Below are 17,194 nucleotides of genomic sequence, written 5' to 3' on the forward strand. Positions count from 1 at the left end.
TTCATTTGCATGTTGTGTGTGTACTTATTAAGTAACCACTGTAGGGCATCGTATTGCTGATAATATGTTATAGATTGGAAATCACTTTTTCTTGCTCTTAATCACTAGACTCTGTTGCTGTGAGTATATATATATATATATATATATATATATATATATATATATATATATATATATATATATATATATATATATATATATATATATATATATATATATATCCCATTAAGCAAAATAAAATCACAAGAATCCTCCATTTTTAAGATTTATTTCTCACTATATCAAAATCGAGCATGCCACTCCCGTCTAGTTTCTCCCTACAGTCATAGGTTGAATTTAGTCCCAATACATATTTTTTCCCCACAATTCCATAATTTTTTCCTCCTCAGTTCCAGCATTTGGACGGATACATATTTTTTTCCCCCTATTCCATAATTTTATCCTCCCCAGTTCCAGCATTTGGACGGAGCTTTGAAGAAAGCTCATGAGCGGTGACGTCAGATCATACAGCTGACACAAGACGAGCGCGGTTGATTTAAGATAACCCGGAGGTTGCTAAATCCTGTTGTCTCTCTTCTCTTTCCTTTTCAGAATCACCCACGACGACGGGAGAAAGCCATCCTCATCGACCGCCTCTCCCGCATCCTCTTCCCAACATCCTTCACCGTCCTCAACGTCATCTATTGGAGCGTCTTCGTCGTCGAGTGGTTCTAAGATAGCGCCCAAGACAGCGCTAAGTGCTAATATTTACACACACACACACACACACACACACACACACACACATGCAACAAAAGACTCAAGAAAAACGAACCATTATGAAAGTGAGACATAATATAAACACAAATAACTATCGAGTCCTGGCAAAAAAAAAAAAAAAGAAAAAAGAAAGGCTTTAACTTTTAACAGTTGTGAAAACAATGGGACAAGTGTTTGATGACTCGAGTGATGATAAGTTCCTGAACTGTGGTAAACATTCCTGCTCACCACTCGCCAGTCGGCCGCATGCCTGCCTGGCCCCTGAGGACATTTGAGTTCAAGCCGAATGACAATTAATTTCCCTGTCGTCAAATCGGATACAAGCATTGCATGATGACGTGTACTGATGAAAGCAGCTGAACGTGTCGTGTGCCAGCGGGGTGCTGATTAACTCTCTCTCTCTCTCTCTCTCTCTCTCTCTCTCTCTCTCTCTCTCTCTCTCTCTCTCTCTCTCTCTCTCTCTCTCTCTCTCTCTCTCTCTCTCTCTCTCTCATTACGATCTCATGGTAACAATTCTCTTCCCATATTTGCTGAAGCCTTCATGCTGTAGGCTCAGACACTGGAGACCATGATGCAGTATAATCAGTTGCAGACAGAAGGCGCATCATTCTCGTTCAGCATTAACTAGGGGCCATGGTTGGTTTTCTCCCCCAGCCGCAACAACACATTTGGTAAATACCGTTTGTATCAACGACATTCAGAGGTCGGTTGATGCCACTACTGCGACAGCTGTTGCGTCTTGGTCGTAGAAAATGAATCGGCGAATAAAACGCAAACCACTTTGCGTATTGATCCGGTGTTTGTTCGAGAATTTTGCAGTATTGTGAAGTTTCTACGGCTATTGTGATGTTGGTAGAGTCGTTACTGAATGGGCCACACATAAAAAAAAAAATTATCTTTTTTCTCGTCTCTTGTCTGGCAGAATTATATTTCCATCACATCCTGCATAAACATTATAAAGTTGTCTCCTCTGAAGATAATTCAAGCTCGTGAACCCCGCTGAATGCTTCTGTCTGCCTGGTCATATAAGAATAAGACCAAGACAGCCATTGAAACTATTGCCGTCAACATATCGTTTCCATGTACGATATTATGGCTCAACTCCGAGCAAGACCGGCGCAACCGGTTTCTATTCTATTTGTACAAAAAGAAACTTTCATACGTTTGTCTAAGAGGATAAAAGCAAGGAGCGAAGTAGCGGTATTTCGTTGCTCAGGACCATTATGGGATGTAGTGTCTTCAGTCTTGACTGCATTTTTCTCAAGTATATTTCAGATTTTTTTTCTCGGACAACTGGTTACTCGCTGAGGAGAAAACGGTGTTCTTGTTGATATATTCTTATCCACAAGACAACCACGGTCCTTTCAGCAAGCAGCTAACAACCCGTTCGAAAAAAATAAAAAAAAATGTATAAACAGTTGCTACGAAAGTGTATTTAAAAAAAAAAAAAAGCAGTCAAATTCCGAAACACTTAAAAATGTATTTAACGAAAACTAATCAGTCGACTCAAGCAAAGTAACGAAGCACTGTTACCTCGAAGCCTATCACTGTTACTTGATGCCAACCCACAGCCACGACGATGGATATAGAGCCACTGTGATCGATAATCTAAGCTTATGATGCTCGTTTTTTTTTTTTTTTTTGGTGTTTAGGTGACTTTATTAATGTTGTAGAGCTCTTTGTAGACCTCAACTAACCCAGCATAATAGTTCACTAGTCGACTCTATGTAGCATTCCTGTATACCGGAGAAAACACGATTTCGTTCGAGAGTTGAATGTGAGAACACAAACCATTGTACTTTATACATAAACCTGTGGATGCCAGTATTTGTACATGCGAGGGTATATGTATGTAGGCATGGATGTGGTTAATGCAGGTATATATATATATTCTGCAGTATCCGCTTAATTGTAACTAGAATGAAGAAATGGGTGATACTGTTTCCTTGATATAATGGTAAGAGCCGAAGTTTTAGCAGCAGTGAAAACATTAGACAACTTGGCTATTGATAAATGATAGGTCAAAGGATTTGCATTTATAGTAATCCATCATCGTCTTTTTTATGATGGTCTGTCGTATACCCATATACGAGCGTAAGCGACGATTTTGTTAAATTTCTATGAAATTTACCGGTATGTTGACCCTCTGGTTTCCGTTAATGTTAAGAATCGTGACACGCTGTTACTTGAAGTGAGATTGTTTTGATAATTTAGATACTTTGTAGAGGAACAAATGTATTTCTTAAAAGAAGAATGGTAATTTGACAGAGTTTGGGATAGGCTTGCAAGTAGAGTTGACATTAGTCAGCTTAAGATAAGATTTTTTAGTATCATTGTGTCTTCATCCAGAGATGCATAGGTCGTGCTGAGTGATTTGTAGAATTCTAGAGAACGGGTAGGTTGTTCATTACAAGGAAGACAAGGTAGGTGTTTCCATTGGACAAACATAATACCTTGTTTTCGAGAAGAAATCTATATTCATCTTCCCAGAATGTCAGATGACCAGTAACAATTTTCTGCGGAAAATCCTATAAATCCAATATTAAGTTATTGCAAGGAAAGTGACCAACCTTAAGTCTAAATTACTGTAGTAGTTTCCAACGCATTGAATTATTCTAGGACACCAAAGCCTCACCTGGTGTAGGGTACAATTTTTCATTTCCGCTAGTTTAACCTTACTTTCCCACCTCCTTCCAAACCCTGTTCATCGTTGTGGAGTTTGGCTCTCTTTCTTTTTTCTTTACATTTCTCAAAGGTATCAATGACTGATATTCTAGGGTGTTTGTGTGCACGGTGCCTGTAGTGTCTATGCTTTCCTGTCAAGATAGTGACCCAGAGAAACTGTAAAAGTCTATTAGGTTATGCCAACCTAAGAAGATAATGAATAGTAAAGCACAGAGGTATTTAATTTCTGTTTACAATGAGTATGTCCAGAGAGCTTAATGTAGCTAGAAACTGCACCATCAAGGTCTAAGAACGTTTGGTTTCGTTGCGTCAAGTGCACTCCAAATGTCGCTTCAGAACAGTATAAAGGTAAGAAAGCTGTGGACACGGCAGAGATGCAATGTTGTCTGACTCTTGATTGTCTCTGGTGACGAGAGGCTTCGTGGGGTTCATTCACTTTTGACACTTTTTAAACGATTCTGGCGGAAATAGTCAAATTCCATTTTCTCTGACTGTCTCAGCCTTAATTCGTGGACCAAGTCAGTCTCTCTCTCTCTCTCTCTCTCTCTCTCTCTCTCTCTCTCTCTCTCTCTCTCTCTCTCTCTCTCTCTGAAGTTGGTCATGCTGCGAGTCGTTATGATATGATCTAGGGCTAAAGATTCCTTGATATAGCACCTACGATATTTTAGTCTTTTGTTTTCACCCATTAAGAATAGTGACTATTTCCCCAATAAGAATAGCATGTCACGATTCTAAACTATTAATGTAACATATTAAGCAATTTTTGTATCTTTCGTACCTCAAACCTATTAAAGAGAAAATTCAAGTTTGCCTTCAATATATGATTGGACACAACGTACTTGGTGTCAAGGGATCAGTGATCAGTAGTGTTCCCTATTTATTAAAGAAAATGAACTTAATATAAGAAAACGTTTAGACTCGGGAATTATTTCAAGTATAACTAACCTAACTCTTCGTAACTGCTGCAGACTTCGGGCTTCTGACCATGGCATCTATCACCAGGACGGAGGGCTGGTGCTCTACTCATTTTTGTACATTGTATATTCATCTAAATTAATTTCATCACGGATAAGGCGGGTGTAGTTGTATAACATTTTGAAGCTTACATTTTACTTTTTGTGTGATACTGGAGCTGTGAGAAGGAGCTGTCACTATTTCCCTTTCCAGGAAACATTACTGTATGTCCTAATTGTGAAAGCATAGCAGAACAAACGTTTCATTGCGGCTGAAGATGTTGAGGTGAGGTTCTGGGGGCTGCATAAACCATCCTACTTCAATTCGCTTTATCAATAAAGGCTATTGACTCGTGTATAAGATATGAGACGATACAACTTTTATTACTTTCACATATGATATTGTATGTTATTCTAAGTAGTTGTACGTGAAAAACAAGTATGCTGCTTGATTCACATGAATGCTTTTGGTAGTGATTTTATATTCAATCCCTCAGAGCTGTACCCTATGCACGGAGCTAAAGGAACCCTAGCATTGTAGGCTGTGTGATTGCTGTCCTTTTTTGCTACAGCGATGTAAACGTTTGGTCTGTCAGAAAAATGTGCAATCCCGTGTGGATACATTTTATTTAGCATTTTTATCTTTTTTTTTCCTCATCTCTCCCACATTATTTCACAAAAAAAGATAAAAAAAAAAAAAAGACCAGAAAATTGCAGTAGTTTTAAGATTTCATGTTTATGGCTGGTACTGACACACAGTTCAAGTCGCGACAAGATGATCTGGGTTTTTTCTTCCCCTCTAGATCTGCTTATCGTCAATTATGCTTGCTTAGTGCTGCCGAACGTAACTCACTCTTCCTCCCTCGAAGGAATTGCTGCATAGTAGAGCCAAGAGACTGATAGTGTTTTCATCCCTGCTTGAGCTCCACTGAGGACTAATACACTTGTGTATGCCATAGTGATAGGAAGACAGCCTGGCCAAGTGAGGTGCCTCTCCACATACGACGACAAGAGAGGATGAAGGATCTATGATTAAAACCTAGTCTGCATAAGTCTGACGATTTTTCTGCCACCTTCTCTGAAACAGTCGAAATATATGGAACCACATAAACGTATTCAGTATTTGATACATCTTCCTAGAGTTTCAGAGGATTTTTAATATTTCATATTCGAAGTGAATGGTGCTTCTTAAGATGAGGGTTAGGGAAGAGTGGCCAGGTGTCATGTCATGGCACAGGCAGAGATAGCCACTCAGAGATCAAACACATCCGTGATTGTATCATCACCTCCTGTATTTTCAACAGGTGAGGCTACGGGACAGCTCACTGCCTGTTGTCTCTTCAAGCTTGCTCTGTAGCCTTTAGTTATCTTTAATTTTTTAGGTTGGGGTGACGGTCAATTAGAAAAGTTATTGTACCCTCCCCAGCCACCCTTTCACATTCATACTCTTGACATTGTCTCATATTCTCCACACTTGGCCGTCACGGTCCGAAAATTTTGTACTCATCACCTGTATAATTAATGTATGTATCTCACTCATCACCACGAAAATACATCATGTACATTAATACAGTATTTTTGTAACTGTAGCCTAAACCACCTTTATCACTGTGTGAAGACTGTGTTGGCGTGTACATAATATTCTAGAATTACGGTTACATGATAAGTAATACAATGATCTGAGCCCTTGAATGTATAGGTGATACTGTAAAACTTGACTGATTCTGTCAATCCTCTGTATATACTTATTGCTCGGTGTGTTTGACTCATCGTCAGCAGACCAAGGAACACCCTGCTTCTCTGTGGACCTCACCACTTAACACACCTCTCATGGATGTGAAACACTTCTCGACACAATAAAACCTTTAATTCTTAGAGTTTTTCATTCATTCTCTCTACTCTTTATTGTTTGACAAGCTAAAAGTATCATGTTTTAGTCTTGCATATTGTCTGGTTATTGTTTTCGTCGTACCCAGTTGGCCACTAGGCTACAGTATAACATCAAATAAAGTGTCTTTTTTATCATGTTCCGCCCTACTCTCAGCGTTCTTCTAGGCTAAGTTAAATCAAATGATCTGCTGTTTTTATTATTGTACATGTATAATTATAATCAATGAACAGATTTTCTGAGTCTCTGATATGCCGTTCCTCCATGTAACGCCCTTAATTAGCTTCCATCTCAAGTAATTTTTTAATGTTAAGAACTATTTTTCACGTATCAGCGCGTCTGTAATCTAATTAAGACGGCAAATTTGTCTCCGTCAAAAATATTAAATTTTTCCGGGGCAGCTAATTAGTAGCTAGAAAACAATCTTTTTATCGTCCTGGCGGTTGCCATAAGTCCTAATAGAGACGTTTGATACTAATGGAGAGAAATGCATATCACGGCTCAAAGTAACCGAGATTAGCATAGAAATATATCTGGATTATATGAAAGTTGGTTCGAATGTACTCAGTCCCATGAAAGAACTCGTGCGGCCTCACCCCTCCTCCGAGACTAAACTTTTTTTTTTTTTTCTTTATGGCGGTCTGCCCAAATGCTCCCCATCCCATCCCCCCACCCCCCTCACTTGTCCTTACATACATGCCATTCACTCACGAGACTGCCCTACTGCTCTGAACAAGCCCAATGTGCCAGTGGCCTCCTCTTCTCTTCACAGTTAATCTTCCTTACAAGCCAGTGAGCTTGTAAGCCTTCGCCCTCCCTCATACTTCCTTAGTAAGCCAGTGGGCCTCTGATCTTCGTCTTAACCCTACATATCCCTCACTTAACCTCCATAGCACGGCAGTCTTCCCTTTCTCCCGTTACTTGCTGTATTTGGCTTTCAGTGAATCCATGACCTTCACTCTCCATCCTCGTTGCTACCCTCCCTAGTATGATAGCCAATGAGCCTTGTCTTTCACCCTCCACACCCTTACCTGTTTTCCCTAACTAACCAGGGAGACTTTACACTCCACAGCTGGAGAAACCCCAGCAAGTGACTTGCTTACGGTTTCCATTCCAAAGCACAAAGGTCATCAAGCGTCTTCGCCGCTTGTGCATTACGTGACCGTAAGTGATCTCGTATGGAGTAAGTGCTGAAAGTCGAAAACGAGTGTACATGTGAAGAAGGATGGGCATAGTCCTTTGACCTCAACGGTAATAACTTTAAGCACAACGCGAAGACTGAAAAATCATACCCAAGGGTGTGATTTCTCGCTGATAAGAGTTCACATTTCTCATTGGGTGAGTAGCTTTAGTACGGCCTTGAATTACTCATTTCCAACTTCCAAGGAGGATAACGAATTTCCTGTAACTGCTGGTCCCAAGCGTGGCAGTTATTTCAAGGCCTGTATATGTATCCGGTATCGACATGATAAGAACAATGATAAACTAGGCTTCCATAACGGTAGTTGTATTAGCTTTACTGGCTAACGTTTGGGCATGTACCATTATCAGAGCTTTAGATATAGACGGAGAGAGATAAGAGACTGTAATGCCAGAAAGAATAATGGATTAATCAAAATCGGTTTATACAACGCCGATAAATATTTTACGCAAACGAAATCTGTAGAACCAATTAATATGAATTCAGTAACACCAGATATTTATAAAGACAACCAAAACAACGATATTTCTGCACTAAACAGCCAATTACCGAAGCTGTTGGTGTTCCAGCAGTTTGTGACCGTGAACTTGCCCAAAGACCTTGCCAAGCCGGCTGGCGGGCGCCTACTTTATCTCGAACCATTTTAGCCAGTGTCTGTGCAGGCGTGAGGCCAGTGGTGTGTCATTCTTAACGTATAATTGGACCAAAAATCATTGCAGTTCATTTGGAGCCGCTATTTTTGTAAAGAGGTATGTGTCATTTCAGTGAGGACTATGTATAATACTTTAGCTACAATTTGAATGTTTGTTTTCGTATGTTTATCATGTGTATGATGAATACGGTATACAAGAACTTGTAAAATAAGTTGGTGCCACTTCCCCATTACTATGAATGGGAGTTCAGAGGCATGGCAGATTTGTAGACAGCTCTTTCTGCCCTCTTGTGTAGGAGTGAAATTTAAATATGATGGTGCCACAAAGACTGGAAAAAGCGAGTTGTGAAGGATTTCCAGGCATCTAGGGAGATAGACAAGGTGAGAAGTGAGGAACAGGATGTATAAAAAGATAAAGAATCGAGTCATGAAATCATGACTGGGGACTAAGGACAGAAGCAAGAGTAGCTTTGTATATGTGTGAGATTAAGAGAAACAAGAGGAAGCGGAGCTGAAAATGATATCAAGGGAAATAAAGGGTGTTTGCTTGAGACGGAGCTAGGCTAGCTTAGGTTACGGCTGACAAATGGATGCTCTCTTGCAGAGTAGGAGACATGTGAACAGGGTACAGGTAAACGGAATGGATGGAGGAATACAAAGTACTGAAGGGAAATGTGGAATTATTAGATAACAAGAATAAACGATGGACAAGCCCTGTTGTAATGAAGGATAGACGAAATATTGAGAAATAACAGGAATATGAGATGCTTGAAATGTAACATTCGATTTTCAGGCAACTTGTCAAGATTAACAGGGGGGGGGGGGGGGGGAAGAAAAAGAAAGACAAAACGAAGATCTAAGTCTGGTATGAGGCATGAGCTTAACTCTGGGTTCGGTGGCTTTGTGGCCGTCTGCCACATGTGACTCAAAGGACTTTGCTACATGACTCATGAGTCATTTGTGAGGCCATAGAAGTTTTCATAACGATGTTTCGCCAGATGTTTAAAGTGTATGTGAAATTTGTCATTCAGTTTGCCAAATGAACTGGTTTAGTCATTTCAAACCTTGAACTCAATAGAAAACAGGAACAACTATTGATTCGTAGTGAGTCACAACAAATTCGTTACAGAAGTAGGCCATAAACATGGTCTGTGGTAAACATAGAGTATTGTATGGTGCCTATCACGACCATAACCTTATCCCCCGCCCCCCGTCTGGCTCACCTCGGGACCGAATGCGTCACACACACACTCACACACACTCAGGGAATACGTGAGAAATATTCTTTCTCTCTTATCCCCAGTGATTAGCGACAAATAAGGTTGGTTCAGGTCATCCCGACCCTCCCTTTACCTGCGTCTTGACCTGACCACATAAAATGGGGTGGGGGGGACATAAGATATTCATGCTACTTAGATTGAATTGAGAAAGGTTTTAACAATATTTTCTCCACTAAATGGATCTGATTTATACATGCCTTGACTGACATTCAACATTCTTTCCTCATGGTACTTGATACTAGATTCTATAGATATTTTTCATTTCTACACTTGACAATTACTTTGGCATTTTCCCAGTTAACTTGGTACTAGTGACCTACTGTAATATATATATATATATATATATATATATATATATATATATATATATATATATATATATATATATATATATATATATATATATATATATATATATATATATATCTTTCTTTTCTTTCAAACTATTCGCCATTTCCCGCGTTAGCAAGGTAGCGTTAAAGAAAGATATATATATATATATATATATATATATATATATATATATATATATATATATATATATATATTTGTACCCTAGCTCAAACCCATCCCAGTTCCACAACCTCAGTGTTGGGGTTGGTGGATAAATTTGTAAATGAGTGCTTGGTTACCTATTTGAAGTCAGCGCTTTGTGCTGTAAGGGGAGGGAGTTATACACTCGAGGGGCCCTGTCTATTGACCATTCTCTAGTTATATAACTTCCTAAATTCATGTGTGCGGTCTGTGTTAACCATGTCTTTCGTCATTTCATTCCATTCATCCTAACATTATGGTGTGTGTGTGTGTGTGTGTGCTCGCACTGAACTCCAGACGTGCGTACTGTGGTATACTGCAAACAAAAATATTCGTCGAGGACTTCTGTACTGGAGTTCATGTTATCTCCCGTACACACAAACCCTCTTTTACAGTGTAAACAAGAAAAGATATTCCACAGAGTCGGTTATGTGTAACGTTTCTCTGTACTCTACTTAAGAATAGGTATATCGAGCCTTTGTTTAGAAATCTATAAAAGTAGGAAGCAAATGTTTTCTATACAATGATAAGGGTTTTGTAGAAAAACTATACTTTGATAAGGGTTTTGTAGAAAAAAATTTTACCCCTTTTGGGGTGTCTTTTTCAACCGAATGTCATTTAGAGTCTGATGTTATTTCCGCCAAGTTTCCTTGGCACTTTCCCACCGACCAGGAGGATACCTAACAGGTACTACCCGGCTGAGCATCGGGAGAGTTAGTGATGGCTACGTAACAGGCTAGAAGTTCAGTGGCTGTCAGGTTTCACTTTTTTGGCCCATTTTATTCTGACCCTGCCTAAGGGCTTATCAAGCGTGAGCGGGGGGGGGGGTAACCCTCTTGAGCAGTTCAGTACACAATAAACTAATTATGATTACTTATATTTTTACAATTATTCTAACCATTTAAGTGTATAGTAATGAAAAATGAATGTACGTACATGTCTGTCTACATCATTGTTTCAGGAATTTACACTAATGACACATGAAACTTTACGACCCTCCTAAATCACATGACATGTTTACAATAAAGAACTTGCTCATTAATTTGGGTCACAAACAAAACTCAATTATAGCTATCAGTGTAGCAAAAACGAAACGGCAAGCTACAGTTCGGTTGAAATACGGAAGGTAAGTGAACAAAAAACCCTGGGAGTAATTATCTCTGGTACCTTAAAGGTACCGTAAGCAGTGCATGAAAGGAGTAAAAAGATTTGAAAGCCCCAGTTATGATCCAAGAATTTTGCTCGCCCTAAATTTAGGGAAATCATCCTCGTTCTTCAAAATTTAATGGTGCGTCTTCATCTTGAAATGATGCTTAGTTTTGGTCACCCCACTTGAAAACAGACATAGTGGAGCGAGTAAGGCGCGAGCTGCTAAGATGATTCACGGACTGAGAAACAAGTACTTTTTCCTCAGCAGAATTTTCAAAACGTGGGTTGATTTACTAATTTGAGTGGCTAATCTATTTTTCCTACGATGAGCGCAACGCGCTAACTTGACCTAGGGCAAATTCTCGTCGTAAGTCGCCATAAGTAGTCTCAATCATTATTTTTCTACCAACGACCAAGATTTCTAATTGCTTTACCCAAGCTGTAGATGAAATCCGTACTCAATACACCAGTCGTGGCGGTCACAACCTCACCACACAATGCACAGAGGTGCACCGCACGGCCACCAAACCCGACCCACACCGGGAGGACAACATTGATGCTGGTCTTGACAAGTGTCACAGCGGCGGCGGTCAAACCACAATTGTTGCTCCCTTGGGTACACATCATGATTGTGGTTGTGGCATTCAGGCGGTGCTCATTAATGTGGTGCTGTGGTTCTCAACTCATGTGGCACGTCACACCCTGAGTGTCAAGTGTATATATACCCATTACTCCCCCTGCCCGCAAGTTCCTGTGAGGCAAATACTGCTTCTTCAGGAGGAAGAGGCACTTGCTGACGGTGAGTGACCCTTACAGTTGTGCTCAATTGGTCAAATCCTTTGTGTGCCATCTGGTTAGCAAGGGCTTCCTCCGTCACCTGAAGGAGCAGTGTTTGCCTCAGGTTTGGTTGTGACATATTTTACTGTTTGTACACTACAGGTGGTTGCATACGACACCAGTGCTTTGAATGAATAAATGGAAAACATACTTGGACATGAATATTCTATTTTAAAACGTCCATAACAAGAGAGCAGACAACACACAGACCACATAACGGTAAACTGTATACGTGTAGGTCTATGCTCTGTTTGTGGCAGCAGGTGAGGGGACCCAGCTCGATGTGCGCTAAGAATCATTATGAATGTACTTAGAACTGGGTTGTACGTGGTGTACACGGTTATTTGGTGTTCAGTAATAGCAGGTTATTAGAGTTGTCTGTTTTGCCAAAAGGAAAAATATCGGGTTTTTCCACCTAAAAAGAGGACACTGCTTAATTTTCAAGCGTTTAAGGCAAGGGAAAATCCTCTCTCTCTCTCTCTCTCTCTCTCTCTCTCTCTCTCTCTCTCTCTCTCTCTCTCTCTCTCTCTCTCTCTCTCTCTCTCTCTCTCTCGGGAATAGGAAATGTTGCTACTAGGTGCATCCATGGGTGTGACCTCAAGGCTCGGATTCCTGTGGAGATTAGGAGGTCATTTGAGGTCACACCCTTTGACCCACCACCACATCAAAGCCCAGTTAGTTTAACGACATTGGGAAGCGACACACACACACACACACACACACACACACACACACACATATATATATATATATATATATATATATATATATATATATATATATATATATATATATATATATATATATATATATGGGGATAGGGGAGCAAGAATACTTCCCACGTATTCCCTGCGTGTCGTAGAAGGCGACTAAAAGGGGAGGGAGCGGGGGGCTGGAAATCCTCCCCTCTCGTTTTTTTTTTTTTTTTTTAATTTTCCAAAAGAAGGAACAGAGAATTGGGCCAGGTGAGGGTAGTCCCTCAAAGGCTCAGTCCTCTGTTCTTAACGCTACCTCGCTAATGCGGGAAATGGCGAATAGTTTGAAAGAAAAGAAAAAAAAAAAAAATATATATATATATATATATATATATATATATATATATATATATATATATATATATCGTTAGAATCTATGCAACTGCATAGTTCATCAGTGTTTAGTTGGAAATTTTATAAGATGGTCCCTGCATGATAATGAGTTCAAAAAGTGACTGCAGTTCAGATATATCGAATCACGACAAAAGTTGTTGAACTTGAACGCCATATTTATGTGATGTAGTACTAGCTATTCATGATAAGGAGAAAAATATACGGCTCTCCATTGATACAAAATGAGGAAGTGGTTTTATCGTCTCCAACGATAGCCATATCGCTGGTACCGAAGAATTAATGAAGATGACTCAGAATGAGCTAGAATATTTACTCAAAATATTTTGCTTTGTATACGGATGTTATCACCCTCTTATCCCACTGTTGTACTGAGTCATAATAGTGTCTGGTGAAATCTGATATTTGACACATTCTGTGGAAGTACAATCTCACCGGTGACATTAGAACCATTGAAAATGAAATATGAACGAAATTTAAAGATTTGAACATCCTTAAGATAGTTTTATAGGGATGCATAGATTTGGAAAAAAATGACAGCAGTTTTCTAGAGCACATGGGTATCTTATTTAGAGTATGGGTTAATTAACATAGGTTATTAGCACAAAATCCGCTTAATTTCATTCTTTTGAAACCCAACGTTCCTTACGTAAATGTAAAGAGCTAGTCATCATCATAACTTACATCACATGGATTCTTATGACAAAGATTAGTAGATGTATCCAACATAATTCAACATATTATGGAAATGGTACATAGATGGTAAATGTATTCTAACCTATTTCCCCGCGAGCACATTCCTAGGTCGAGTTGTAAACATGAGAGTATCAGCTGACGATGCCATGATGGCCTAATGCCACAGTCTCCCTTAGTGACTCGAGGAGAGAGGACGTCGTCTGGTGACACACACACCAACACGAGGTTATTAGTACACTTACGTCATATTTAAGGTATGGTTTTTGTTTTTCTTTGTTTCCAGTCAGTGTACTGTTGCTTGGCTAGTGGTGGTAGACATAAGTCAAAGGGATTTGTCTCGTATGTTGAAAAGAGATTGATGTCGTCATAAGGTAGTGGGTATACCTGGTACATGTGAGGAAATAAGAATATACGGAATACTACGATATGTTCAGTGACATTTAGGAACATTGTCTGGACAAAGCATTGATCGAATTCAGTTTTCCTTATAAATGTAATTTTCGTATATTTTTTTTTTTTTTTTGAAATTGATACACAAGGTGGCTGGCTAATCACCTTCGTCCACTGAGTACCTAGCATCATTTTGTGATACCGAAATGCTCTCGTTTTTCTCTTTGTGATGGGAATACGAGAGAGACATGGACTTCGTAATAAATGTATGTGCTGATTAATACATGCACAATTCTTTATCAAGGTTGACCCAGATTGTCCCACTGCCTGCTCATGTGACTTTGTTTTTGTGCGAAGTTTCTTCCACAGCGGATTTTTTTTTCTTCGATTTTTATTTTTGATTGTGACCAGACTTTCATTATACCTTAGCATCCCTAAAGGTATTTATTGTCAGAATACATAATTTCGGTATTTGAGGTGGATATATACATATCAAGGACAAATTGTGTATGATAAATATATGAAAATAACTTTGAGGTGACTGATTTGCTTTATGAATTTTTATTGGGATGTGAAAAAGTTTTCTATGATGAGTGCAAAACTAACTTGCATTGAATGAATGGTTATACAATATATCTGAAAAGATAAACAATAAGGGTCCCATCTGATTACTTGCACAATAAAAGGAAAAAAAAAATGATACTGTGATTAGTGTATTACTTAATTTGAGGTTGTATATACAAAGACATTTCCCTTATCTGTGCTATCTTAGATAAGAATGGTGGTTATCTACTGTCCTTTTGCCATTTTGTTTGTAGATTTACCAACTTGCCCTATAGAAAGGAAGTTGCTGTCTTAGAGATCTGAAAAGTTTCAGTCTGAAGTTTTTATATATAAAAGCAGTTCGAGTTAAATTTTTTTTAGCAAAACACATAGATAGCAAATTTATATATTTTACTAAGGGCAGCTTATAAATCATATGGAAGTACCACATTTCATTGCAGTCCTCATGAGTGATGGTTGAAAGTAAAGAATAACAGTGAGAGAGTATGACAATACATTGGAGGCATATGCCTAAGACAACAATTTCAACAATTGATAAACTGATATCAAAGAGCTTAGCACAGTTACCAGCACCTCTATAAGTAATTAAAGACTTTATGCATACAGTAATTGCTTAGGAAAGTCGCAGAATTTTTTTGAAAGGTCAGATTGAAAATTTTAGATATGTAGTTGAGAGTTCAGCCTAGAATTAGCTTATGAATTTGGATAAATTTTATCAGTATACTCATTACATTGAGAATTGATTTAGAAGGGCTATTAAGATCACGGTAAAGGGAGGATTAATTAGTATAGAAGTACGCAAAACTGGGATTAAGCAGAATGTAGGAAAACCTGACCTAACTTCCCTAAGCAACTTAGATTTACCCAAATTATCATGTTATGACTGAAATATGCTAATGTTAATGGCATTTATTGCATTCTTCCTCGTGATTTTTCGTTAGAAGTGGTTGCAGTGACTGAAGAAGCAAACTCATTAAGCGACTAAAATTTGGATGTAGATACAACAAACAAAACCTTGTCACACTTCTTTCATATAGTATATGGTCTTTCTTTCAAGTTATACTAGATTTTTATAGGTTCTGCAGATTTCTGTAAGTGTTTCATCTGTTACAATGATTAAACCCAAATTTTCCTTGTGCTTCATAGCCCTCCCCATAATCATTCTATTTATTGTATTTGGATTATATAATGCCATTATACCTCGTTAGTGCCTTTCTAAAACACTTCCGATATTGGATGTGAATCCAATGATATGCATTTCATCCAAATCCATCAATTAGTTCTATTCTAATTTTAGATTACACATTTACCAAAATTTGTTGGAACATGAGTAACAGCAACAACATTTCATATGTAGGATAAGTTGGTTGATACATTCACAGAAAAAGTGGCACAAAAAATGTAAGTACTCAAATTCTAAAAGAGTGAAAGAGAGACTGGAAGATAATAGAAAATGTGAAGCTAAAAAGCAAATCAAGATTAGCTTCAGATATCCTTTTGTTGATAACACACAAGTACAACCTCACTTTTCTTGAGTTAGCCAATGGAATTACACATCTGAATGAAACTCAACGGTCTTACTGCATCTTGGGGATGGGTCATCCTTCGTTATCTTTTGGTAAGAGTCAGTCCCTGCATGTTCTAGTTTTGTCAATATTTTATCATACCTTTGAAATTCTGTCCTATTGGGGTACATTATTTTTGATTATTCAATTTTCACTATAGATGAAAAGTTATAGTTCTTGCAAATGTTCATTTTGATATATGAAGAGATGTATTAGAATATTATGAAGTCTGGTAGAGATTGTCAGAGAAGAGCTCCTAATGTTTTGTATCACTAATATTTCAGGACAGTATGGTAAACTGTTCATCAGTTTTCCTCTGTAATTTAATTTTAGTAACTCATTGGTTACCCTATGTTAATTATTTTTCATTAAACATTTGAAGAAGTTTTATTATATTAATAGTTGTTATCACATACCCAAATGTACACTAATGCATCCAGATATATACTAGATTGCCTTGTCAAAATGTCATCACAGTATGTAGATCAGATGCTTTATATTGATATATTTAGTATATCCCTTTTTATTGATATATCTAGTATATCTCCCCTATCCCTGGGGATAGGGGAGAAAGAATACTTCCCACGCATTCCTCATGTGTCGTAGAAGGCGACTAAAGGGGACGGGAGCGGGGGGCTAGAAACCCTCCCCTCCTTGTATTTTAACTTTCTAAAAGGGGAAACAGAGGAAGGAGTCACGCGGGGAGTGCTCATCCTCCTCGAAGGCTCAGATTGGGGTGTCTAAATGTGTGTGGATGTAACCAAGATGAGAAAAAAGGAGAGATAGGTAGTATGTTTGAGGAAAGGAACCTGGATGCTTGTGGCATGAGAAGCGTGGGAGGTGGGCAGATTAGAAAGGGTAGTGAGTGGTGGGATGAAGAAGTTAGATTTTTAGTGAAAGAGAAGAGAGAGGCATTTGGACGATTTTTGCAGGGA

General features: G+C 38.6%; 2 protein-coding genes across 9 annotated transcripts in view; both read left to right on the plus strand.

Moving 5' to 3' along the window:
* LOC139765934 (glycine receptor subunit alpha-2-like) overlaps positions 1 to 6,270 on the plus strand; it is a 330,653-nt gene extending 324,383 nt beyond the window's left edge. For all 4 annotated transcript variants that reach the window (XM_071693907.1, XM_071693912.1, XM_071693911.1 and 1 more), the window contains one exon: positions 592 to 6,270. In XM_071693907.1, coding sequence (XP_071550008.1) covers positions 592 to 714 — 123 coding nt within the window. In that variant the 3' untranslated portion in view covers positions 715 to 6,270. The remainder of the gene's footprint in view (positions 1 to 591) is intronic.
* Positions 6,271 to 8,146: 1,876 nt separating this feature from the next.
* LOC139765936 (solute carrier family 49 member 4 homolog) overlaps positions 8,147 to 17,194 on the plus strand; it is a 41,272-nt gene continuing 32,224 nt past the window's right edge. For 2 of the 5 annotated variants that reach the window (XM_071693924.1, XM_071693927.1), the window contains exon 1: positions 13,857 to 13,994. Coding sequence is in view for 2 of the 5 variants with exons in the window: in XM_071693926.1 (XP_071550027.1) it covers positions 16,256 to 16,312 (57 nt within the window). In the remaining 3 variants the exon portion in view is untranslated. Of the gene's footprint in view, positions 8,236 to 13,856; positions 13,995 to 15,852; positions 16,313 to 17,194 lie in introns of those variants that run through there. The other 3 variants (XM_071693925.1, XM_071693926.1, XM_071693923.1) reach the window with 3 other exon arrangements.

This window comes from Panulirus ornatus, chromosome 56 (assembly GCF_036320965.1).
Source record: "Panulirus ornatus isolate Po-2019 chromosome 56, ASM3632096v1, whole genome shotgun sequence".
Classification (NCBI taxonomy): domain Eukaryota; kingdom Metazoa; phylum Arthropoda; class Malacostraca; order Decapoda; family Palinuridae; genus Panulirus; species Panulirus ornatus.